The 25,962-nt window shown below is 43.8% G+C and overlaps 4 protein-coding genes and 1 non-coding gene across 7 annotated transcripts; 2 read left to right on the forward strand and 3 right to left on the reverse strand.

Annotated features, from left to right (window-relative positions):
• Positions 1-137: 137 nt before the first annotated feature.
• Positions 138-7,768, reverse strand: LOC128762945 (cytotoxic granule associated RNA binding protein TIA1-like). Of its 2 annotated transcripts, none has more exons than XM_053871550.1 (12): positions 7,423-7,768; positions 6,667-6,763; positions 6,439-6,537; positions 5,899-5,953; positions 5,720-5,807; positions 5,027-5,102; positions 4,449-4,557; positions 4,294-4,389; positions 4,079-4,163; positions 3,858-3,996; positions 2,139-2,290; positions 138-1,329 (listed from the first exon to the last, which is right to left on the reverse strand). In XM_053871550.1, exons 1-12 carry the CDS (start codon positions 7,449-7,451, stop codon positions 1,191-1,193), a joined length of 1,164 nt encoding a protein of 387 aa, XP_053727525.1. In that variant the 5' UTR covers positions 7,452-7,768; the 3' UTR covers positions 138-1,190. The 2 variants fall into 2 exon arrangements, with proteins under 2 accessions (XP_053727525.1, XP_053727526.1); XM_053871551.1 differs by lacking the exon at positions 7,423-7,768 and adding an exon at positions 7,290-7,418.
• A 245-nt stretch (positions 7,769-8,013) lies between these two features.
• On the reverse strand, positions 8,014-8,084 carry trnag-ccc (transfer RNA glycine (anticodon CCC)). Its single transcript has one exon. It is a non-coding gene; the product is annotated as a tRNA-Gly (tRNA).
• A 140-nt stretch (positions 8,085-8,224) lies between these two features.
• rchy1 (ring finger and CHY zinc finger domain containing 1) lies at positions 8,225-10,664 on the forward strand. Its single transcript, XM_053870359.1, has 9 exons — positions 8,225-8,364; positions 8,582-8,701; positions 8,775-8,890; positions 9,271-9,349; positions 9,441-9,485; positions 9,559-9,617; positions 9,688-9,717; positions 9,810-9,930; positions 9,998-10,664. Exons 1-9 carry the CDS (start codon positions 8,314-8,316, stop codon positions 10,217-10,219), a joined length of 843 nt encoding a protein of 280 aa, XP_053726334.1. The 5' UTR covers positions 8,225-8,313; the 3' UTR covers positions 10,220-10,664.
• Positions 10,665-10,893: 229 nt separating this feature from the next.
• On the reverse strand, positions 10,894-18,346 carry lrp13 (low-density lipoprotein receptor related-protein 13). Its single transcript, XM_053870360.1, has 20 exons — positions 17,930-18,346; positions 17,703-17,849; positions 17,409-17,624; positions 17,138-17,329; positions 16,809-17,021; positions 16,507-16,736; positions 16,295-16,424; positions 15,711-15,898; positions 15,443-15,629; positions 14,942-15,154; positions 14,696-14,879; positions 14,419-14,620; positions 13,884-14,048; positions 13,581-13,781; positions 12,874-13,423; positions 12,667-12,786; positions 12,485-12,592; positions 12,190-12,423; positions 11,751-12,117; positions 10,894-11,229 (listed from the first exon to the last, which is right to left on the reverse strand). The coding sequence occupies exons 1-20, from the start codon at positions 17,976-17,978 to the stop codon at positions 11,070-11,072; spliced, it is 4,056 nt and encodes a 1,351-aa protein (XP_053726335.1). The 5' UTR covers positions 17,979-18,346; the 3' UTR covers positions 10,894-11,069.
• On the forward strand, positions 18,337-25,902 carry LOC128762252 (mothers against decapentaplegic homolog 2). 2 transcript variants are annotated; one of them, XM_053870357.1, is made up of 11 exons: positions 18,337-18,497; positions 19,340-19,744; positions 20,650-20,739; positions 20,841-21,034; positions 21,295-21,429; positions 21,543-21,617; positions 21,834-21,887; positions 22,123-22,335; positions 22,413-22,550; positions 23,041-23,185; positions 23,870-25,902. In XM_053870357.1, exons 2-11 carry the CDS (start codon positions 19,509-19,511, stop codon positions 23,991-23,993), a joined length of 1,404 nt encoding a protein of 467 aa, XP_053726332.1. In that variant the 5' UTR covers positions 18,337-18,497; positions 19,340-19,508; the 3' UTR covers positions 23,994-25,902. The 2 variants fall into 2 exon arrangements, with proteins under 2 accessions (XP_053726332.1, XP_053726333.1); XM_053870358.1 differs by having other exon boundaries at positions 21,543-21,605.
• The last annotated feature ends 60 nt before the right edge of the window (positions 25,903-25,962 follow it).

Genomic DNA, 25,962 nt, shown 5'->3' on the forward strand with positions numbered 1-25,962 from the left:
AGCCCACTATCAATATTTAAATTCTCCTTTGATAGGAAAGCAAATCGAAGCAAACCCAACTTGAGTCCATTACGAGAGCAATTCCTGAACTGTGGAACAGTACAAAGTCAAAGACCAAGCATCAGCGTTCAGTTTCCAGTCGCCACTTTATTAGAAAAAGTCACCACACCTCCTCTGTGTGCACGAGGATTTTAAATGAACAAAGCAAGAAAACACTGAATACAGTAGAAGTCTGGGCCTCTCTGAACAAAAGGTTGTCAACTTGTCTGTAGGCACGGCCTCATTTTAGAAGTCTGTAAAAGAAACCAGCTCTATAAGGCAACAGCAATAACGTAGGCCTCTTGTTTATCTGGCAAAGACAGAAGCGAGTGCGAGGGTCAGGTCCACTGCGCTACTCGATAGAAAACAGTTTCAATAGATGAGGAAAGAAGAAGTGTCCAACGTATTTGCCCTTTAAAACTTCACCGTTACAAGTGTAATCCAGCACTGCATGATGCTGCAGCGAAATCCCTGCTTGGAAGAATCGCAGTGCGCCACTCGGCTACGGACAAAGTCCTTGTTAACTGCAGTTTGTAACGCAAAAGAAAAATAGCAAGCACCCACAGTTAACAGTTGCATTTTACTTACATGACGTCTGATGATTATTTACATGGGGCTAAAAAGTTTTGAGGCCGTCAGATACACAAAGGGGAAAAAAATTCTTGCTTGTTAAATTTGAGGAAAAAACTGTGCAATACTTGTCTGCCCTTACACGGAAACATCAGTGGCAACAATCCCTGCATTTTTTTTATATCACTAAAGAACTTCCAGGTTCTTCAGCCCTCGAAATGAACTTGTAACATGTTTAACAAAAATAAACTTCTTATTGAGGCAGAGAGCAGAAGGGTGTCGAAATGGAAGCAGTCTGTAAAACCCAGGAAGGAAAAAAAGGTTTCTCCTTTACAGTTTTATCATTTACAGTTAACTTAAAATGGTAAGAACCCTGATTCATGCCAGTCCTGCTTACCACAGACAACTCCTCCCGAGCCCCTAAACAAAGCCCATTTACATCTTCTGTAGGCGTCAACCTGTGCCATCAGGTTTCACATCCCAGTAAAAGAGTCCATCCACAAGTGGAGGCGTTGTCAAGGCCCCGCAGGGCAGTGTGCCGCCAAAACTGCAGCGCAACCAATCACACGCCCGCTTGCTTATCAGTGTGTGGGGTATCCTGTGGCTCCCATACCCGGCTGGTTGGCTAGCATACTCCCATTCAGTCCCTGTGAGGGCTCCATAACCCCACCGTTACTGATGGCACTCATGCCAGTCCACCCAGCACTGGCCGGTAAGTGACTGCAAAAACAAGTAGAGGGAGTAGAGAGGGAGAGACAGAGAGAGAGAGAAGACACGGCGGCAGGTTAGAGGCGAAAAGGAGTCAGAGGACCATTCATATTAGATCTACAAGAACAGGGGGAGAATGAGAGCGTGGTCAGAGGCGGGGGAGGCAGGCAGGATGAACAGGGTGGGAACTATGGGGGGGGGGGACTAACAGGGAAGGGCAATGATATTTTTGGCAAGCAGACAGCGTGGACAAGCTAAGCACAGTGTTGCCAGCAACTCTCTTGCGCACTCCCACTTAAGTTAGAAACAATCCGGCGTTGTTAGTACCTCAACAGTTAAAAATACTCCGGCTACTTTTTCACACAATGAACTGTTTTACATAAATGACCAAATTATTCAACGTCAACTTGTGGCCATTCATTTATTTAACTTTGCACAAAAAAAGATCAAAATCAGATTGTCTGTCTTAACAAAAACATGACTGACATTCACAAACAGATGCAGCCGTCACGTCATGAAAAGAACATCAAAATAAAATAAAAAAATGGGCAAAAAAAACAAAACACTTAAAACATTGATGCTAGACAAAGACTGAAAAGGTCATCTCATCTCTCCACAGTTGCGCGCCATAAACGGCAGGTATGGTTCCGGACAAAGACAAATGATTGTTGGGAAACAAATGTCACAATTGAAACTAATAAAGCTTTGTTGAGCAAGTTCTTTTTTTCTCAAGATGAATGTCTGATGAGTGGGTGGCAGGGTTTGGGGATCATGAGGTGGCTGCCCTGGTCCAGACCGAAGAGGAGCCCTGTGCTACTTACTTGAAGCCCTGCTGGTTCCAGGCCTGGCCATAGACGCCATATGTGGGCACCTGCCACCCGTTGGGAACATACTGGTTGATCTGTGGTCCATTGCTGTACCACTGGCCCCACTGGCCATATGGCTGAGCCGCCGGGAAGCTGACCTTGTTCTGCTGTGGGTCAAACACAACACAGGTTAGAAACCTCCATGACACAGACACAGCTGAAGGCTATAAATTTAAATGCGACGTGCAGAGATCGAGGTGCAGAGATACTGTGGCTGTTATTCAGTGGGAGAAATGCCACAAGATTAACTGTAGCAGCAGTTGCCTCTAGCTTCAGATTCTGAATGCAACATCTCACTAAATTCTTTAAAATCTGTGCGTGTTAAAAAGGCAGGCGCCGTTTATCCAAAAATCAAATGACCATCTCAGTTCAGAACTTCAGAAGTCTGTTTTCTGCATTAAAACATTTGAATGAGTTATGCTATCTTACACATCTTATCCAGGCAGAGGTCTTGTTCATTCCTCTTGTATTTTTATCCAGACCAGAAGTAATAAGCTTGGTTTATGACTCAGGGACCTCTACCATTCACCTCGATTATAAAGAACGCACATATGGATTTTCAAAAATTCGTGCAGCACATTCACAAGAAAATGCTGTGCAGGGAAGTGTGTCAAAATTAAACACGCCATTTAGAGTGCCAGCACTTGACGGAGCACAGAGAGGTTTAGGGGCTCGTGAAAGTGAGACCGCTGGTTCCTCAGCAGCAGGCTGTTAGCGCAGCTACCGCTTAGCAACACTCGCCAGGCCGAGCGTGACATTCGGAACGCTAAGCATTAATTTCACCAAGCTAGATGACCAGGTCGGTCGGAAACGACCGGATCCATCACCGTTTTGGAGTCGGGTGCAGCATTCGTTGGTTGAATCTGAAGCTTTTAAAAATGCCTGGAGTGGAATCGTTCATAAATGCAGTGCTCTCCGTCTCAGAGTCCCACTACAAGCGGCCAGTATGTAAATACTTCACAGACATGGTGAAGTCTCAAGAGGTTCATCAAACTGCAACGTCTCACGTCAAATTAAATGTTTTTCAGTTGCCCTTTTGACAGAGGAGTCGCTGCATGCTGCAAGGTTTAATAATTTTTTGCCTCCTTGAAGGGGTATATAAAATCATGTCTGAATTAAAATAATTTTATGATTCATTTTTCACATGTACACGGAAGGTCTCATCATTTTGATCACAAATTCATCAGCATAGCTGCTGCGCACAACCTTTTGTATTGGGAAAAAAAAACAGTGCCCATTCAAACTATATGCTCATGTCCTTAACAAACCTTTTTGACATATAGAGAAGTTATATTTCCCCAGCCATTAGTCTCAACCACAACACTACTGACTGGTTTAATGATCCGCAGACACCATTGTTCACGTCAGCGTTGGTTGGAAAACCAACGCGAATTGTGTTTCTTCTCCCGTATATTAGAAGGCCCTTGTTAGTCCCACAGTGGGGAAAAACGTGTCACAGCAGCTAATGACAACAAAGACACTGACACATACCAATGATACTAAAGATACATTACAAACATCAAAGACATCCACAAAGCATCAGCATAAAAAAAGTAGTCACCAGCCATCAAATAACTCATAATATAATATAACCCATAATATATCAACATATATTATGATAAAATAAAATATACAGTTATCCATAAAAAAATAATAAGCATCATGATGGGGTACCTGGGGCACTGGCATCTGCTGCACCGTGTTCATCATGTCGGGGGTCTCTTTGCCCCAGTAGCATTTGACCATGTGACCCTCTACCGCTGAGCCATTCACAGACACAATAGCATGAGCTGCTGACTCATGGGAGTTAAACCTGGAGACAAGACAAATATTTCAGTGAAAGGTGTGACCGAACACATGCGACAATAAACTGAAGACAGAAACCAATCACATACCTCACAAAAGAATAGCCTTTGTCTGGAAAAACTCGAATTTCCATAATTTGTCCAAATGGAGAGAATGTCTGTCTCATCAGTTGTTCTACAAAGACATTCAGAATATATTGAGGGCATACATCTAACAAATCACTGCAACAGAATAAAATAAGGCACACCAACTGAAACATGAGACGTGCGAAAAAGAAATAAAGCGCCTCGTGCCAAGATCCTACCTGTCAGACCCGTGCTGACTCCGCCACAGTACACGGTGCAGTTGCAGGGACTGGACTGGCTCATGACGTCTTCAAAGGAAAGGTGCTTGGAATTGTCTACAAAAGAAGAGAACCCCGTGTAGTAAAAGCAAACTCATTTCAGTGTGTTGTCTTACTTTCATAATTTGTCTTTGGGACCGGCGGCTTTCTCGTGGCCCAGTTGGTTCGAATCTGCCGGCCTCCTAACCACTGGCCCCCCATCTGCTGAATGGCGTTCTCTGCATCCTGCGACAGAAACAACGGTAACTGACATAATTCCGGAAAACATTTTCTCCAGGGTTGGTGAAAGCTCAAATTAGTTTTCAATAAATTATATGAATGATAGTAGGACTTCTGCAAACGCCAGGACAGGATTCACAAGGTCACCATAGGTCCCCATTACGCAAAAGTTTATGTAAATTTATGTCATATAATATATGTCAAGTGCACTCTAATTGGAACCGAAATGGTCAGCACAACAAAGGTTGATGTACAAATGATAGATCTTGCAATTATTGTAGTTATGTAGTTCAAGTACTAATTTGATTAAATGTCCTTTATTTGTCCCATAACGGGGAAATTCAACAAATGAAACTACCTACAAAACATTAAGACAGACAGCAACAATTGTGACTACTGATGAACGGGTTTCTAAAACCCTCTCAATATATCAATGTGCACAATGACCATAACTGTAAGCCGTTGTTTTACTTACCCACTTGTTGAAGAACGAGACGAAGCCATAGCCTTTAGATTTCCCTGTTGCTAAGTCTTTCACCACACGGGCATCTCTGTGGAAAAACACAGCAGGATACCATCAGATATCTTTGATTCAATCTAGAAAACAAATATATGCCTGACTTTGGACTCCATTGCAGGCGTTCTAGAAGAGTGTTTGGTTTGGTTTGGTTTTGTTTTAATTTATCAGTACGACTACTACTGGCTTGTATTGTGGGGTTCAGACAATCAACTAGCATTTGAAAAATGAAATGTTTTAAACAAACATAACTTAACTGACACATACCAAAGACATTAAAGTTTCACAACTAACATCAAAGGCGCCCACAAAGCGCCTGCATAAAAAAGTGAAGTTACAAGCTACCAAATATGTCAAGACAAATAAATATCTATAATAAATATCATGATGAAACAGTTATAAGTTAATCATCAACTGACAGTCAGTCCCATCAGATTTCACTGTGCAGTCAAATCAAATAGAAAGACATTAAATCAGCAAAATGATTTCAACCCAGCAATACTTCACTAAAGCAGGAACTACATCTTCGGTAATGACACCAGGTTTTGTGTTCAAATGACTCAGTCATTTCCTGATTGCTGGGTGGAACCCACAAAACCTGTTTTCTAAAAGACCCTAAAAGATGTTTGCAATTCATGACATGATACTTACGATATCCTACCAAAAGGACCAAAGGCAACTTTGACGTCTTCTGTGGTGATTTCCGGGCTTAGGTCTCCCACAAAGACATGAAAGTGATCTGTAGGCGAAATAGATGTGTATGCGTAAATATTCTAATTTCGGTGTTACATTTTAGAAATTGCAGTTTGATTGAGTTTTCAAATGCTTACTGCTTGTGTCTTTTTTCTGACTGGTTGGCGTGGTGGCCCAGTTGACTTTGACTTCCTAGAGAGAGACAGAGGAAAAAAAACAAACCAGGTGGGGTATGTTTACATCACATACAGCATAAAAACTCATTAGAAATAGATTTCACTGGAAATGGAAAATAAAACAATCTCGATGTAAAGAAACACTCAGAATAATGTGGTTGTAGGATCCCACAACTGGCACTGTTAAATCTAAAGGGAAAACTAGTAGAATGTGTGGGAACAGCTCAATAAGTCTTTTTAAAACGTCTCACAAATGATTTAGAAGCATTCATTTCGGCTGAATGGATAGAAATCAGGTAAAACATTGCAGCGCCAGCTTGAGCTGAGTTACTCATGGGCTTCTGTCTTTTAAATTCAGCCCATTGAGATGGTACCGGTAATCAACGACATAGTGTTGTGATAACCTGGTTTCACATGCACTAAATAAACAACAGCGGATCACGGTTGAGAACTCCCACAGACCCACCCAGACCCACTCACCCTGTAGATACGATAGCTTACCTTACCCATTATTTTCCTTCCATTCATCGCCGCCAATGAGGCGGCAGCGTGCCTGTGGTCATAGAACTCCACGAAGCAGTATGGGTCATTACCTGCAGTCTTTAAACAAAACCAGAAAAATAGCTAACTCAAACGTATGACTCAATATATATATATATTAACATGATTCACATCTGCTACGAAGAACAATTCAGAATTGTATAGGTGTTTTTACAGGCTTAGACTTACATCAACGATCATTTTACAACTTTTGCAGGGTCCTATTTGTGCGAAGAGTTGGAGGATTAGGGGTTCGGTCACGTCTCTCGACAGATTACCCACATACCTGCAAACAAGGGGCGACAGACAAGAGCTCAAACAGTGAACAGGAAATAGCACACAAACAAAGGCTAATAATAGTGCTGAGGAGAATCGATGAGTCACCGTATCATAGTTGGATTAAAACTACAGCTACACAAAGAACAGCCTAAATCGGCGACTTCCTTTAGTTAATATTCCGAATGTTTTCACCAGCTGAAACTGAGATTCCAGGACGGCTGGATCGTTGACGTGGCTTGTCCACCAGCAAGCCGGTACAATAGGGCCCAATGCTAAAGTCGCCAAACGTCGGGTATTTTCACGATTATACTTAGGAATTTGGCACCGGGTGTTATTTAGGTGGTTTAGCAGTAAGTAGCCGTTCTATCTGCCGCATTCTGTGTCGTATTTACAAAGTCATAACACCGTTCCGGGCGGTAGGCTAATTGCAACTACCGTTAGCCTGCTGTTTCATTTTCACACCACTTGTGAGCTCCGAAACGGCGCAGCGTAACTATTCAGAAAAATCCACGGTTTCAGGCGTGGACACGTACCGAGCTTAAAGAGAGCCATAATAGCTTCCATCGAACAGGCGAGGTTTGTTTAGCTGACACAAAGCGTGGAAATCCTTGAGTGCAGCAACACAGCTGCTTGCTCCACGACATAGACAGGGCCGCTCACACTTACAAGGTTCTGGGCTGCTCGTCGTCCATCATCGCTGTTCGAGTGGTCGAGAAGTCCTTAATTCAAAAACATGCAAGTAGTCTAGAGTGGTGCTTGAACCGTCGCGACTTAACTACGCAGACGGTGTGAGGCTACAACTGAAGCCGATTCCACTCACATCCACACCGCAGACAGTCGGATGCAAACAATAGGAAGTTGAAGATGGCGGAGGAGCGGCGCCAGTGCCGTTTACTCGCGCGCTGTACGGGGGAGCAAATCAAGCGCCCCTTCGTCTCCCACACACAAAGATGACTCTCCACATCTGTACGGCGGCGGATCCGACGATGACGACATCGATGGAGACGTTTTTAACCGAGACTAAATAGGATTAAGTCAAAGCGGCATAATTATTCTCATTTCTCTGCCGACGTGATAAAAAAAATATTAACAGGAACAAAGTCGGTACGTTACAAAGAATCCATCCGTAATATCATACTTTATACTCGATGTTATTATAAACAGGTGAACGGTTTTTTTAAAGCATTGACCAATTAAAGTACATCACGTGCAAATATAGAAATAAAAATCGTTCTACTAATGTTCATGAAAAAGACGTGCGCCGCCCGGGAATCGAACCCGGGTCGCAAGAATGGGAATCTTGCATGATACCACTACACTAGCGGCGCACTCATAATGTTGGGCCAGACACGACCATTTAAACTTAAGTACTGACAAGCTTATTTGTGATATATTATCGGGTGCTTTGGACGCCACACAAAACATGTTCTCAATTTCTCACTAAATCGGACCTTGCGCTTTTAGAGGTCTCTGTTGAAAAATATATAGAAATGGTCATTTCACTCCAAAACATACGGTGGCGCTATGTCAACATCACAGTAGACAATCAAAACAACGATGGCTTCTCCTCCTGGTTGCGAACATTACAGACGCAGCTGCCTTTTGAAAGTATGTCTATTTTACGCTTTGTGTATCCTTTAATGGATTATTAGCATGTATGGTAACATTTGTGTAGTTCAAATAATGTATATTTTGCGATCCATAACCTCTGGATGCACGTGTCATGCGTTATTTTTGCGCGGGCGACCGTGTAAATCAGAGTCGTAAAAGAAACACCTCGTTGTCTAACGTCAACCGGTCAGCGCTGACGCTCTGTACGTTACAGGCTCCATGTTGTGGCAAACTGTATGTGTGTCGGCTGTGCCACGATGCTGAAGAAAACCATCAGATGGATCGATTCAAAGTGAAAGAGGTGCAGTGTTCCGAGTGTCGTACACTGCAACAGGTAATGGACCAGCATTGACATCGCTACAAAGTGTTGGGTTCAACAGCGCAGTTGAATATCTGTCACCTTCCAGGCGCAGCAGAACTGCCAACAATGTCATGTCCAGTTTGGAGAGTATTACTGTGATATTTGTCACTTGTTTGACAAAGATAAGAAGCAGTATCACTGCATGCCGTGTGGCATATGCAGGTGAGTTGCAACATTAATTTCTATCTCTTGCATGTGCCTTGTTACATAATGGATGTTTACATATTGAAGTAGTCCCTTCTATATATCTGTTGTATTATTGTTTCACGTGTAGGTTTGATGGCCCAAAGACAGTATACATATATATATACAGTATAAACATTAGTTCATGTATACAGTTTGCTGCCTACACTAAGTTTCTTCCTGTTAATTTCACAAAACTCCTATTTTATTTGCCAGAATTGTGTTTTCGTAGGTTGCACATTCAGTATTCATATGGATGAGTTAAGGAAAAAAGTAAATGGTGGTTTTCAAATGGTCATTTTGTATTCATCGCCATAATTATTTAAACATGACTAAGATTTCACCGTAAACCTCTTCAGGATTGGACCTAAAGAAAAATATTTCCATTGTGACAAATGCAACCTTTGCTTAGCGCTTGATCTGCGGGGAAACCACAAGGTGATTTTTTTTTTCTAATGCATTTTAATACAGCAAAAACTTTAAATTAAGGTGTACAAATCTGCAACACTGTGTTAAACTTGTGTTTCAGTGTGTGGAGAATGTCTCCCGGCAGAACTGCCCAGTGTGCATGGAGGTAAGCATTAGACTGTGGTAGATATAGACTGCCTGTGCTTGGTCTCATTTTGACATCTGTGTTTGGCATGCAGGATATCCACACTTCTAGGATTGGAGCGCTTGTCCTTCCTTGTGGACATCTTCTACACAAGTAAGACTGTTTAATGGTTTGACGTAATGCGTGAAGAAAAATAATGCATCCTGTTTTCTGGTTTGCTCAGGACCTGCTTTGATGAAATGAGGGCTACTGGGTGAGTGCATTTAAGATTAAGTGTTCTGTCTGTGGATTACGTTATGTTTAAAGTGGTAGAACATTGCTCCAGTCATTTCTATGGTGTTGCAGTGTGTATCGCTGTCCCCTCTGTAAGCACTCCGTCTTCGACATGGAAGAGCAGTGGAGAATGATCGATGAAGAGATCATGCAAACGCCAATGCCGACCGTCTACCAAGGCGCTACAGTCAATGTAAGACCTCTGGAGTTCATTTGGTCATTGATCAACTTCCACTCAAATGACGCTTTTCTTCCTGTAGATTATATGCAACGACTGTCAGGCCCGCTGCAACGTGCCTTTCCACGTCCTGGGGATGAAATGCAAGGGTTGCGGCTCCTACAACACAGCGCAGGATGGTGGACTCATCCTTCAACAAGAACTGCCAGACACCCAGGACCCAGCGCTGGCCAACGAGAGCGAGTCAGAAACGGACTCCGAGCCTGAGATTGAAAATCAACCCGAGTCACCCCCTTTAGACTAACAGCGTTCATTCCATGCTGCAATATGGTCACCATCAGTCTGTTGTGTTACATGTTGGATGTCCGGTTTTGGAGTCTGCAATGATGAATTTAAAAACATGCCATACCAGACACTACAGCTGCTTGAAATATGGTTAATGCTGTGCAGCAGGTTAAACACGTCTTGATCTTTTTCGTCAAGGGTTCCGTCCTTGCTGTGCTTGACTTCTGTCCAATAAAGATGTAAGTCAGGTTTTTTTATTTTTCTTAAATGTCCTGTCAAAATTGTTCTGCAGATGATGCTATGTGATGGTCAGAATGACCGTTGTATGTCTGATTCGGTCCTGTCCGATCAGCAAGGCTGCACTGGACAAACTAGGACTGTTTTTCAGCAACATATCCAGAGCAAATGAAATCCATTTCACCAAATAAAATACCACAATGAACAAGCCATGGATCAAGAACGAGGATGGCAGTTTCTTTTATTAAAAGTCATTCATGAAGCGTTAAATCAGCCCACAGATGAGGGCTCCTGTAAAGGAAAGCGGGTTGGATTATGTTTACTGTTACAGAATTTGCAGCTTGTCTTCCAACAATACAAAGAAGCTGCACTTGAAATTGAAAACGTGAATGTAAACAGTAAATTTAGTCAAGGAGCCTTGAACTGCAGTTCCTTCACTGCTCATTTCTAGCGATCTCTTCAAACACAGTCAGACATCCTTTCCAAAGAGTTATTGTTGCAATGGACATGAAATCCAAAATGGCTGGTGAATTTACCAGCCCCTCTTCAAACATCATTAACGCTTAATATTGGACACTAACACATCTGAGAACTTGGCTCTCCCAAAATAACAATTAACATGTTACCAAGCGTTACAAAATGAACATGTTACCAAGCGTTACAAAATAAAAATATAGCTCTGCCTTTACCTCCATCCTGTGAACGCCTGCTGAGGAGGTTGTAACAACGGCAGTCTCTGCTGTATTCTCCAGGTCGGTCATACTTGTTTCTTTGACTCCCGGACCTTCCCTCCTGTCACAAGAAAAATGGTGGTCAACCAGTTGCTGGTGAAAACGTGCTTTTGTGGAGTTTGTCCAGAATACATCACTCATTTAATGGGCCCAATAAAAATGTGCAAGATTTCCTAACAATCAGTCAAAAGTCCAAACATTACTGTCGTACTTCAACCCTAAACTCATGTCGTGATCAGACGGAAGTGTGTACACTCATGCAACTGAAAACTGTGTGAAGGGCTTCATCTAGTGAGGCTTCATGAAACCGTGTGCTCATTTTCAGTACCCACAGCCATTTCAATAAAACCTCACATTTAATGAAGAGCGCCACCTAGTGAGGTGAAAATGAGGACACCGTTTCATGAAGCCTCATCAGCCCATCGCTAGCTTCAACCTTCCGCCTGTTCTTGAGCCATGCTGACATTTCACCTTTCAAAAACGAACAAATGGGGTTCTCATTCTCTATTTAACAGCTATACCAATGGAGTCCCAAGTTTCATCTCACCAAGACGTTAAACAGAGCAATTGCATGTTAAAAACCTTGTGTTGGTGCCTCTCTTTCGTATGACCACCACAGCGAGCACAATGATGAGCACTCCTCCGCAGAGACCAGCTGCGCCATACACAAGGGGGAGCTGTAGAGTTTTCACAAAGCCATCCTGGCAAGAGTCCCCACTGTATCCAAATGAACAGGCGCATGCCAGGTCTCCATGTACATCCTCCTGGCATGTTCCATGACCACTGCAGCGGCTCTTGCTACACGTCTCAGCGTCCAGGTTCAAGGACAGGCGAACGTCATTGGTCGTGTTCAAACCCGAATCTTCTCCCAGTGGAGGTGAAGGAGTTGAGCTGAGGGTCTGGGTGGACGTGGGCAAGTCTGCTTCAGTTGCAGGCTTCACCCTTAAACCTAGGAAGAGAGTGGATTTCATCAACTCAACGCAGCTACAGTGGTTTGAAGGCGTTGCCACCAGGAACTTACAGTTTTCATCCGAGTGGTCAGGACAGTCAACATGACCGTTGCAAAACTTCTCCATCGACAGACATGTGATCTCATCCAGGCATGATCTTTTGCCAGTTGGACAACGCTCCTCTGGGATACAGTGTGTATCATTCACCAGGACATGATCATGAGCACACTTGCATGTTCGTCCCCCAGGGACAGCCAGACACAGATGTTGGCAGTCGCCATTGTTTTCGGCACACTGGTTGGAACCTGTGAAGATGGGAACGTGGTTACAACCCTTCACTTCTGCGCAAACTCTTTCATAACCTACCAGACTGGCTGGATTTGCTGAAAGCCTTCAATCCAGTCACTTCTGTGCCAACCTCGAACCACAACCTGTTCTGCTGCTGCTCATCCTTGTACCAGACTCTGGTCTTCTCTACAAGTTCACACAAACAAGGCCTTATGTCAAGGTCATCAGATGGCGACTGATGTGCTCCATCCCATCATTACCATCTACAGTCATCCAGATCAGCCGGTCATCGCCCAGGGTCACAGCAGCCAGACCTCTGCCAACCCTCCACTCTTTGAATCTGGATCCATCAAGCTGGACAGCACAAATCACTTCCAAACCTGTAGAGATGTCATCGTAGTTACAAAGCAAATTATAGGCAAGTAGAAACGTGAAAAGCACAGGTCTGACGAAACTTCGCATCTTACTTGTATCAGCCCAGTAGACAGAATCCCCGTCGCTGGAGAAGACAAGAGACGTTGGCTGAGCCGCGTCCTTCCACACGACTTTCCTCTCCGAGCCGTCCATGTTGGCACATTCTACAGTGGCTTCAGTCCCAAGCCCCTGAAGATCGAGGTTGTTAAAACAAAGCCCGCCGCTGAGTGGGTGAAGGGCGATGGAATCGACTTTACTGATCCCCTCCTTCAACAACACTGAGGTGTATGCATGGGTCACGTCTGTGACCTGCAGCCGGTTCTGCTTGTCGCTGCTCCAGAAGATGTTCAGCGTTACCCAATCAAGGGCCATCGCACTGATGCTGTCGCCCAACAGTTTGAAGATGTGACCTTGAGAGGTCAACTCCAAATCATTTAGCTTGAAAGTACTCAGCGCTGTAGCACCAGCATCTGTCAAAAACAGCGTGTGGTCACACATGCTGTAGCCCACAATGGCTGCTTCGTTGACATTTGGAATCTGAAGGGCGACGTGTTCGGGCCAGCCTTTCAGAGCTGGAGCTTGGTGCCATGCCTGCAAGTAGATCTGCAGAGTTGAGAAGAGACAGAGTAAAGTCAGAGGGATGGCAATCAACAGCAAATCATCCAACATCTAGTGCCCAAAATGACCTCTAAAGCTCGGCTCTTATTCAGGAAGCTAATCTAACGGACAACAAAAGCTAGTAGGAGGCATGTGTGTGCACCTGGGTGACAGTGGAAGGAGATAGCATCAACAGGAAAGCAGAGTTCACTGGAGTGGAGCAGGTGAGACCATCTTCAGCCAGTAGAAGACCAGCAGGACACTTGCAGACTGCCATGGGGCCCGGGGCCAACACACACAAGTGAGAGCATGCCATGTTCTCACAAGGATGATCGGCACTTTGCTGGAGGATTGGGTGGATGATCTACAGGAAAAGGTTATAACACAAAGCCTGTAGTCTGGTAAAGCCACTCGTACAGGAAATGTCATCTGCTCTCTCAAGGCATTACATTTTTTCCCCACTTGCCTTAACGCCGAAGGGTTGCCTGGGCCTTTTCAGGAGGACTCGATGTTTTTTGCCAGTTCTTTTATGAGCCGCCTGCACAACTCGTCTCTTGGCATCAGACCAGTAGAGCATGTCATCCAACAAAGCCAGAGAGAAAGGGTTTTTGGTGGCCTTCATCTGCAGAATCTGAAGCAAGGTTCATGATATTGTTTTTAAGAATGACCAAAATTCATCTGAAGAGAGTCTGACAGTGAACAAAGTGGCTCCACAGCGAGTTCCTGTCCAGTAAAGTTGGCTGACGTGGTCATTCCCTAAAAAGTCTGCAGTGCTTTGGGTTAAAGTATGGATCAGACATTCAAAATAATAATCAATGGGGTTCACCAAAACAAAAAACTACAAGCATCCGTTTGGTGCTCATAAGACACTCATTGAAACACTGAAGAAATATTCTCTAAAGTCTCATACATATTGTTCTTTTAACACCACAAAACAAAAGATACAAGTTTCCCTTCATGAATGCAATGATGAATGCAATCAGTTTGCCGTCTTCAATCACCTGAATGTCTTTTCCATCAAAGGTCGCAGAGCCAATAGCTTTCAGTCTTTCATCTGTCCAGAAGACCCTCTCAGAAACAGGGTCCACAGCCATGCCCCCGGGCCATCCAAGGCTGGATGTCACCAGCTCCATCCTCTCAGACCCATCCATTCCAGCTCGCTCGATCTTAACTGCATTACCAATTTCTGACCAGAACATCAGACTGTCAGGACAGGAAAAAGGGGGGGAAAGTTTATTCCAAATTGAATTTAGTGGCTTATGATGAGAGCAAACACACCCTGATTCCGGGGCCAGAGCCAGTGAACGAGGCTGGTCCAGGTCCTCATCAAGAATTACAGTTTGGTCCCGCATTTTTGCTGTGGTCGGGATTAGTCGGACTGCAACTATCTGGCTGTTCTCGCCGTCAATCCAGTACACGTTTCTCCCCAACCAGTCCACTGCTATAGAATCGGCACGAACCCCTGTAGGCACCACAAAAAAATAAAATGAAAATTTAGACATCAAGGATACATGTTTAACCCACCTTCTATTAGCACCCCTCGGGTTTTATTGTCCATCGAGGACCAACCGATGGTGGAGGTTTCCAGACAGGCCCAGAACAGTTTCTGCTCAGTGAAATCATAGTCCAGAGTGAGGACAGCTTTCCTCGCCCCAGTTGAGATTACATCCAGCGAGCTGCTTCGTAAGCCCAGGAGAAAGAGGTCCGTTTGTACCGATGCCAACAGGAGGGGTTCACCTGAGGGACCAGAAATACTCAAGACTGCCATACTGATGTCATGGGCACAAGGATTGCAGACTTGAGATATTTTAGATCTTTAGTGGCAATGAGATAAAACAGCGGACATGTCAACCTTCTCTCTGAGAACTAGACCTTAGACTACTGGCACCAGTTAAAGGGTAAAAACACCCAATGAAGTCCATGGGTTGTGTGATACAGAGAGTATAGACTAAGGGATTGCAGCAACCTTGATGGAAAACCAACAGACTACCTGAACTTGATTGTATAGTCAATTTGGAATGTCACCTGTGGTCTTGCACTGGTGTCCATCTGCTTCCATGACATACCCCGGGTAGCAGCCGCAGCGGTATGACCCCGGAGAGTTGGTGCAAAGCTGACTGCACACACCGTTACGCCAGCTTTCACACTCGTCGATATCGGCGCACGTCTTTCCGTCCTCCAGAAGACGGAACCCTGGAGCGCAGTGACAGCGCTGAAGATGTAAATACACAGATTTAAAACTGTAAACAATGAGTGCACACAGGGAGCTATATTATTTGGAGAAGTGCCTCACAGGTCCCTGAGGTGTGCTGTAGCAACGGTGGGAGCAGCTCAAATCTGCCTCAGTGCAGGAGCGCTGGCACTTTCCTGCCTCATCGGAACCATCGGCGCAGTTGGTGATGCCATTACACACCAGGCTTGGGTGCAGACATTCCTGACTACCACACATGAACTGGTGAGGCAAGCAGTTCTCAACACCACCTGTTGTTCAAACACAAAATATAGATTTTTTTAATTGCATTTTTCAGCTCATTGTTACGGAGAATGCTTCACTGCGCAACACAGCCGATGAATTTGTGTAAATTCTCATGCATTTTGAACCCGTGCTTCTAAAAATCCATCCGGAAGAGTGAGTCCCTGAATGTATTTGCTAGTCATGTGAAGTTTTGGGGAGTTTAAACTACCCATTTAAAAATGAATTACAGATTCAAGGCAATTAAATCTGAATTCAAGTCCAGCCTCTCTCCTTTCAACAGTTTGAAGTCAAGTAAAATCTCCACCACAATCGAAATGAGTATTTGTTCAGAAAATCAAAGTACGCATTACTTTTGTGTGTCATCCAATTTCTCCCAGATTTGTTGAACGAATTAAACTCACAATTCATCTCATCACTTCCATCGTCGCAGTCCTTCATGCCGTCACACCTCCAGGATGAGGAGACGCACTGAGACTTTGAGTGGCACATCCACTGGTACATGCCACAGGTCAGCAGAGACACCGAGCAGTTCTGAGAGCAAATGCATAGTTTCAACAGTTCAGTGAAGCATTTTCATCAAAAAACTCGAGTACTCTGCAAATTCACACTGCACCTTTTCATCCGTGCCATCCCTGCAGTCCGGCTCATCATCACACATCCACTCTGGCAGCAGACATTCTTTGCTCTGAGGGCAGCTCAGCATCGTGTTGCAGATTGGCGCTTTGATGCAGTTCAGCTCATCAGAGTGGTCCGTGCAGTCAGAGTGACCGTCACAACGCATGGCAGCAGACACACACTGACCAGTGGCACACTTAAACTGACTTGAACTGCAGTCCTTGTGCTCTGCAGATAAGGTGGGAGAGATGTTACACAAAACACACACGATGAGCTGGAGGTGCTGGACCTCTTTCATACCACAGTTAGCTTCGTCACTTCCATCAAGACAGTCACCCTCTCCGTCACACAGGAAGCTGCTTGGGAGGCAGCGACTCTTCTCATCACATTGATGAGCGCAGCCCTCCATGTGAATACAGCCCAATTCATCAGAGCGGTCCTGGCAGTGGAGGACACCGTCACAGACCTGGCTGCTCTCGATGCACTTCTTCCCGTGAGCACACTGGAACTGGTCTGTTCAGGACAGGTTAGATGAACATGAACTTTCATGCTGAAATTCTCATCATAATACACACACACACAAACTGAGCTCCATGTCTTGACTATTCAAGTGCGGAACATCATTGTACCAGATTCACATGCCATCGAGCAATCCTCTTCATCCGAGCCATCTTTGCAGTCAGCTTCTCCATCACAAATATGTTGGTGGAAAACACATTCCAGTTTGTCTTTACAAAGTATGGAGTTCCGCGCACACTTCAGAGGGGTAGTCGATGTTACAACAGGAGGCAGAGTGGTTGGACTAGTCTCTTCATCCTTCTCTGATGAACAAGTCAAATAAGAAGTGCAAACGATTCACACAATGACCATGTCATCGGAGAGTCTTCTGTCGACACCTACCACAGTTGTCCTCATCGGTGCCATCAGCGCAGTCCTTCTCACCGTCACAGAGAAATTTCGAAGGCAAGCAGCGGCTGTTGTCGTCACAGTGGTGAACACAGTCCTCGGTGTGTCTTACACAGCGCAGTTCATCCGACCGGTCCTGACAATCAGACACCCCATCACAAACCTGTCCAATCTCTATGCACTTTTTCCCATGGGCGCACTGGAACTGTTCTGCACGGAGGGGAATAACAGAAGGTTTAGTTGACACCCCACTTCCTTTGCAAGAAACAAGCCCGACTGGCCTACCACCTGCAGTGCATTTGGTTTCACAGTCCTCTTCATCAGAGCCATCTTTGCAGTCTGGTTCCCCATCACAGACGTGCGTGAAGTACACACACTCGGATCCATCCTTGCACGGCTTAGAGGTCCGGCCACACTTTAGAGAACTGGCGCCAGCTGCACATTTTCAGAGAGGGAAAAGGCAACAAGTCAAAATATAGACAAGAGCATTACAATCCTAAGAAGAGCAAGCTCACCTTGAAGGTACCTTGCCACCACCAAAATAAGAAGCAAGATTACATCCATGGCAGGGATAAAATAAAATGGACCAAACGCTTTCTCTGACACCACTAGTGCTTTTAAGGGAAACAGGTGCTCTCAATAGCGCCTAATTAAACACCTGAGCGAGGGGCGTGGCTACTTTCTTGCACGTTTAATCATTTCACCTTTTGAGTTTTGTCTGTTTTTGTTTATTTATACAATATGATTTAAGCCTCACAAAAGTTTCCATTTATGAATGAGCTCTCTCAAGTGTTAAACACTCAAATGCGGCGTGTTCAAGTTTGTTTTTGTGTGTATAGCCGTTAATAAATCGCAAATGTATATTTTTCTAGATTGACGTTTCATGAGCGACGCTGTGTTCAGTGTCGCCCCGGTCCACCGACGCTGGCTAACTCGGTCCAGCAGAAGCAGCAGGCACTTGGTAGGAGCCCAGAGCCCTGACAACATTAGCGGCTGCTCCACTCTCTGCCGGACCGCTTTAATGCCCACATTGCGATCACACAGCTCCGAGCAACGGCGAACTTTCGGAGCGCATATCTTGGGGTAACTATCCAAACGGTCCCAACTCGGGTTTTCGACTTTGCATCCATTTGTTCAGTATCCGTTACCCAGCGGAGTTTTGAAGAGTTCGACCGAGATGCTAACTAATTTCGCATCCTCGTCTTAATATTATTAAAACAAAACGTTCGTATCGTGTCAGCTTCTTTGTACGAATTCATGCAACGCACAATGTCGGGTGTGGTTGTAACACGGCTTTTTGAATTCTGTTCAGAAGCGGACTCGACTGTTGCGCATCCATGGATCACAACAAAAGGATTTTTGATAACATGCTAGCTTCTGCGTGCTAACGTACGCGGACCCAGCCAAATTGTGCCACAACTATGAGGCTTCCTGGTGATGTTTGGCGGTGTTGTGGCTTTCTATCACGCATACCTTTTGCTTGGTTGACCAAAACCAACATTTGAAGTTGTAAATGTCTTCAACTAGGTGCCCACCGGGGAGCAAACAACCGGCCTTCGTGAGCCACTTGCTGTTAGCAGTGGAGGCCTGTCACCTAATACTCTGTCAATATTCACGGTTACCACTACGCTACCTTATTATTGGTGCGTTTTCTTAACGCGAACTATTTCCGCAAGCACAGTCTATACCCTGGCATTCCACTTTATAAGTGTTGAGAAACGTTCCAAGTCTGAGACGTGGATGTGGTGCTGTGGTTAGCACTGTCACATCACAACAACAAACAGCCGAAGTTGTAACATCTCGGGCACCGTTCTTGTGTTCAGCTCTAGAAGGCACAACTTATTTGTGCATCATTTTGTTGACATATTCCATTCTAGACCTCGTCGTTTTGACTGATCTAATTGCTTTCCCCCCCCTCTCTATAGGTTCTGATCATCTGAAATCTTGCCTCCACTGGCCTAACTGCTGGTCAGTTGAGGGGCCCTAACAGAGGGAGGGCCCTAACTTTGCTCCAGGTGCCCTCTGAATTTCACTGGTTCGTGATTGGAATCGCTTGTGTGGAGTTGTTAGTTTTCCAACTACTTGTTCAGAAGCATGTCCTCCATCCTGCCATTCACTCCACCTGTGGTGAAGAGGCTGTTGGGTTGGAAGAAGTCAACCAGTGGGCCTGGTGGAGCAGGTGGTGGAGACCAGAATGGTCAGGAGGAGAAGTGGTGCGAGAAGGCAGTGAAGAGCTTGGTGAAGAAGCTGAAAAAGACGGGCCAGCTAGATGAACTGGAAAAAGCTATCACAACACAGAACTGCAACACCAAGTGTGTCACTATCCCCAGGTAGGTCACCCGACTTGATTATGTTAAACCCTTTATGATGATGAAAACCATCAGTGCATTTGATAACTTTAATCTACTCTGTGTAACTTTAATCTGAGCTTCATTTGAGTGCCAGTTTAGCCGAAATCTTCCCCCAAGTCGAGGAGACGAAGGAGGTTGTAGTTTCATAGCAGGACCATAACTGAGACACAGAACGCAGATTTCAGATTCTGAAGAGTAATATTCACACTATGATGAAGATCATACAGAGAAATAGAAAGTGACGTGCAGAAGCAGGACTCCTTCATTGCGTAGTGACAGGCAGTGTTTTCAGTCAACAAGTAGCGTGGTGCTTCGCCAGCTCCACATGATGAGGCAATGATGATGGAGGCAATGTCAAAACGGTGACAGAGGTAGATGGAATTTAAAAAGAAAAGAAACATGAAAATGGCGTCTGATGCACTAGATGCTACGGGAGTGGTTACAGTGGTTTCCTGCCTTTTGTGAATCCCTGTGTTGTCATTTCTTGACCGCACGCTATTCAATCTCATACGTGCTTTTCAAGGATTTCTACATGTTAGAATTCTTCCATCCTATTTATTGTGATTTGCAATTGTGTAATTTAGATTTTATAGTGACCTGTTTCATGCTATTGTGTTCATTGTTTATTTAAATGTTGCCGCCAGATATGTTCCAACATATACAACTGTGGTAAAAGCCCTCATGTTTGCCCCTTTGATACAGTGGCACCTTGTGGGAGATTTCTCTTTGTTTTTCCAGCCGTTTCATTGTCTGTGTACATATTCAGTGCTGGGGTCCTTCAGGTGTCTTTTATTTCCTCAGCTTGACGTGTTGCAGAACGGACAGTGCATGTATACGCTTTCCCTTTTATCATAGTTTCATTTGGTTGTTTCCTCTCTGCACAGCAATTGCTCAGAAATTTGGGGTCTGAGTACACCAAATACGATAGAGCAGTGGGATTCATCAGGCCTATACAGCTACCCGGACCAAACCAGGTGACCACCCCGTCGTGCATGTTGTACAGTTCGCACAGATGCTTTGCTTTCTCATTTCTTTCTTTGACATGCTCATCACACATCAAATACTTGTTGATCAGATCCCTAGATGGACGCATGCAGGTTTCTCACAGGAAGGGGCTCCCCCATGTTATTTACTGCCGCTTGTGGCGATGGCCGGACCTTCACAGCCACCATGAGCTGCGGGCCATCGAGGCCTGTGAGTATGCCTTCCACCTCAAGAAGGACGAGGTCTGCATCAATCCCTACCACTACCAGAGGGTGGAGACACCAGGTGAGACCGCAGTCATGTCTGTCAGTTGAGATTTGGTTTAAATTTCTGCCAAGAAATTTCACGAATAAACATTTTCTTGCAATTTCCATTAGAAAATCCCTGGTCACAGTGAATCAGGATGTATTTCATATTACAGATCGTTTAAATATTCAGTGAGATTTGACAATTTTGCCACAAGGTGTCTTTTTGTCTAATTAAAATTTGTTTTGTGAGATGATGAAAGCCAAACTCTTTGGATCCTCTTTCTTCCCAAACTCTAGTGCTGCCTCCCGTTCTTGTGCCAAGACACTCAGAAATCTTGACTGAGCTGCCGCCTCTGGATGACTATACTCATTCCATACCTGAGAACACAAACTTTCCTGCAGGAATCGAGCCTCCAAATAATTATATACCAGGTTGGTACAATTTTTAATCGTTGCCTTTTTTGGTGACGCTAATGTGTTGTTGAAGGAAGTCTTATCTGGAATCTGTTAGTCATACAATTCTGCTCTCTTCTTCTTTCGGACAGAGACACCACCACCAGGCTACATCAGTGAGGATGGGGAGGCCAGTGATCAACAGATGAATCAAAGTATGGATACAGGTACACTAGACTAGCTCCTCCCTCTGCCCACCTCGATCCTTTCACCACCAAAGATCAAATTAGCGCAGTAGCTTTTTTAGTAATCCTGAATTAGTGTTGCATTTTTTTTTCATCATGGTGTTTTATAGTTTTTTGGACTCTATTAATACTATTATATCTCAAATCACTAGTCTATATTTGAACTTGTGTTCATGGTCCATGGTTTGTTTTGTTCAGGTTCACCCGCAGAGCTGTCCCCCAGCACCTTGTCACCGGTTAATCACAGCATGGGTAAGTCTTGCATTCAAATAGGAATTAAATAAAGTATAGAATGGAGAAGCACACAAGGTGGTTCAATATAAGTTAATAAGATCCAGGTGATCTGGCTTAGGTTTTTATAAAAGTCTGCTGTTAAATTGTTGCAACTGCTTCTAAATAATAAAAGACAGTTTTGTGTGACTTCATTGATGATAATAGTTGTCTCAATACACACTGATCCACCTATGCGGCGTCCCTTGTCTTACAGACCTGCAGCCAGTTACCTATTCAGAACCGGCCTTCTGGTGCTCGATAGCTTACTACGAGCTCAACCAGCGCGTGGGAGAGACATTCCACGCCTCCCAACCCTCACTGACAGTAGATGGATTCACAGACCCGTCCAACTCTGAGAGGTTCTGCTTGGGTTTGCTGTCTAATGTCAACAGGAATGCCACTGTGGAGATGACCAGGAGGCACATAGGCAAGACCCAGATTTGTCATTGTCAATACTGTCTTTACTGATGGATTTTAAATGCTGTGTGTGCTGTGTTTTCACAGGAAGGGGAGTTCGACTTTACTACATTGGCGGAGAGGTATTTGCAGAGTGCCTGAGTGATAGTGCCATCTTTGTTCAGAGTCCAAATTGCAACCAGCGATACGGCTGGCATCCCGCAACAGTGTGTAAAATTCCACCAGGTACGGACTGAGCCACTTGGTTCTTTGCCTTGTGATGTTTAGATAATGGACATGCTTGTGTGGACTGTTTGCTTTAGTTTAGACAATAAAGGCAAGGCCAGTGGAGAGAAATAGACTCAGTGATGACAGACTGAAGAGTTCATAGCAAGTTCACATCTTTCCCAAGTCTCTTCTTACATGTGAATCCACTTTCACTGTCTTTTATTTGTCCTTCATTTATGGGCTAATAAAGTATTGTTTCGATATAGCTATATGTTCCCCCAGATTTCCCCTTATGTCAAACCCATCCACCTTTTTTTTTGTTTTATTTACGATGGACATTAGGAGATGGCGTCCCGGGCCTTTTAAAACCATCTAGTGGCTGAGATGTGACCCACAAGCAGTCAGTTTGGCTTATCTACTATAGGCACAAACACTGTGGTTTGTTCTGCTTAGCTGTTTCAGTTTTATTCCCTCAGATAATCCAACCTGTTTGTCTCTGCGTCCTCAGGATGTAATTTAAAAATCTTCAACAACCAGGAATTTGCCGCTCTCCTCGCACAGTCTGTAAACCAGGGCTTTGAAGCCGTCTACCAACTGACTAGAATGTGCACCATCCGCATGAGCTTCGTCAAAGGCTGGGGAGCGGAGTACAGGTGAGGACTGACCACAAATGATAAAGTTCAAAATATGGATCATACACATCTTGTGATGACCTAACTATTGCATTATTAAGGCTATTTTATATTGTTAATTTTGCTCATGCATGTTATCGTAAATGACAGTTCATTACTAAATTGATATTTTGACAGATATGAAAAAGCATCTAATACATGTGTTGTTGGTTTTTTTTTTTTATTGTTTTGCTCATGTTTATTTGTATTTAATTCTTGCTGCTCGTCTTTGGTGTACAGTGACAAATCACAGTGTACTGGAATGACAATGCAATGTTGCAAAATACCAGCACAGTCTTTCCATTGTTTTGCACTTTGTGCAGTCTGTTGTTCCGTGTTAAATACAAAACTCACTAATATTGAAGTTTAATTTAAGCAGTTACTTCCCTAGCCTCATTAATATTCATGATGATAATACTCAAGAAAATAGTCATACTTGTCATGTATGCCTGAATCATGGAGATCTATTATGAGTAAAACCAGTTAATTTCATTTACATTGAAGAGAGTGTTATGAGAGTCCTATATGTTTTAAGATACTGGGAACATTCTTCAGTTTATGCTTGAATCTGTATTTTTCTCTGGCTACGCTGAGAGTACAAAATGTCAAAAAAAAAATGTACAAATGTCTGCCGAGCTAAAGGCCTCCATTCTTCCCTCCTGACAGGCGGCAGACCGTAACAAGCACTCCGTGCTGGATCGAGCTACATTTGAACGGTCCACTGCAGTGGCTAGACAAGGTTCTGACCCAGATGGGCTCCCCGTCTGCACGCTGCTCAAGTATGTCCTAAACTGGACCACCCTCGCCCCAAAAAGAAAAGAAATCAGCCCATTACAAAGATCTTTAAATTCTTTTCGTGTGAGTCATGAATCATGGATAAACCTCTGAATGAATTTTCTGTAACGTACTTCATGTGGCGAAAGTTCCACATCCCTCTTTAAACTTCAATACACAACACTATTGCACTCACACACTCTCATAAGAATTTCTCAGCAAAGAATTTGGCACTTTGTTCTCATCTACGTCATGCACCTTGTTAAATTGCTTTCCCTAAATCCTTGATATTAGATCTATTTGTGGTACAAATAAAATGTATATTGGTTTTAGTCCAGGAAGTAGATATACCAAAAATATCTGTGAAGACTTTCTCAGTATTGAAGAGTGCTTGTATGAGTAATGCAAGCTTGAACGCGAAGTGATTTGTGTCCAGGCTGACCATTGTTCTGAACAAAAGTGTATTTTTCTCCAGGGATCTGGGCTCCGTATTTTTGTTTTCCCAGAGGAAACGTAATGACTACGTAGACGCGGCTCTCCTCCTTGGGGAAGCTGCGCAGTGTGTTCAATTGGGTTCAGCTGACATGGAAGGTGCCATCTTGGCCTACCTTTTTAAGCTTTTGCTGTGTCTTTATAAGACACACTTGTTAATTAAATAGGAATGTCGGGTAGAAAAGACACATTTAAGCCCGAAATAACTGAAGTCAGTGTGGCTGTAGCTCGAGTCTTTGTCATTATATGGCACTGTTAGTGTCCTTAGATCTCTTGAATGGCCTGTCACCGCACAGCCTGGCTGTGTTGGGTGGACAGGCCGGTGCAAGGGAGCGCTGGGCGGGAACCAGAGAGCATCTGCTCGCTCTTCTTTCCTCCTTTACACGACACTGGGAATTCTGGGCGTCTTGAAGGTGGAGCGTTAAGGCCTCACCAGGAGAAATTGAAGGTATCAATGAATTCATTCTGTTTTTAGCCTATATCCCATTGTTTTGCTACTTTTTTGTATTCTCATGTATTTTTCTATATAAATATACTTAAACTTTTTGTCGTTCACTTTTTATTAAAGTAATATTTTCAAGACCACAGATGTTTTTAAACTAATGTAGAGGACACAATCCTCACTTTCCGTTGCAGCTCAGTTGCAAATCACTGCCCCACAAATTCAGTATTCACTTGCCCCACGTTTTTTCCAAAGAATATAAGAATTTAAGATACTCAAAACTGTAATTTTCAGGAAATGTTTATGATCGTTCCAGGGTCCTAAAATCCTTGGTATTAATCTCCTTGTTTTTTTTTTTAAGAAAATTGAACTAAACCAGATGAAGACTTGTATCCTATGATAGGGTTTACCAAAAATCATGGGCTCTCCTAATGTTACAGGACATGTGGGAGGAGAGCGTTTAGTAAAAAAGGAAGTGTGAATGTGCCTGCACTCTGGGACATTCGGTGTTTACGTGTCTGTATTTGTCTGTTCTGTCTGTAAAATACAGTCTATATCAGGACTCACTCAGTTTCTTCCCTCAATGTCAGTATGTGGCTGTAAACATGTTTTCTCCCTTCTTGATGTAAATGTGTTCACCTCATGGCACTAGTGATTGTACTGCAAGTGCACCTAGTGATGTGTGGATTTGGGGGAAATGAATCATGTGTTTGGGTCCAGTGTTACATTGTTTTTATCTTTGGCCTACAACATATGAATGTGAAAAAAAGAAACCTTACAAAAACCGAAGTGGACCAGACGTACATATACATAATAGTAGTACAGTATGTGAGTATTTAACAGTAATCTTTTTTGCAAAAGCAGACAGTACAGTAGTTGTCGCTGTTGTTTTACCAGTAGAGGGCGGTATTAATAGAGCAATTCTTTTTTTTCTGACATAAGCTTCTCAGGCGTGTGACATATTATGCAGACTTCATAAAACACTAATAAAGATTTTTATTCTCATGATTCTGTTCATCTCTCATTTATTTAGTAACCACTGTTTACTTTT

Source organism: Synchiropus splendidus, chromosome 7 (genome assembly GCF_027744825.2).
Source record: "Synchiropus splendidus isolate RoL2022-P1 chromosome 7, RoL_Sspl_1.0, whole genome shotgun sequence".
Lineage (NCBI taxonomy): Eukaryota > Metazoa > Chordata > Actinopteri > Syngnathiformes > Callionymidae > Synchiropus > Synchiropus splendidus.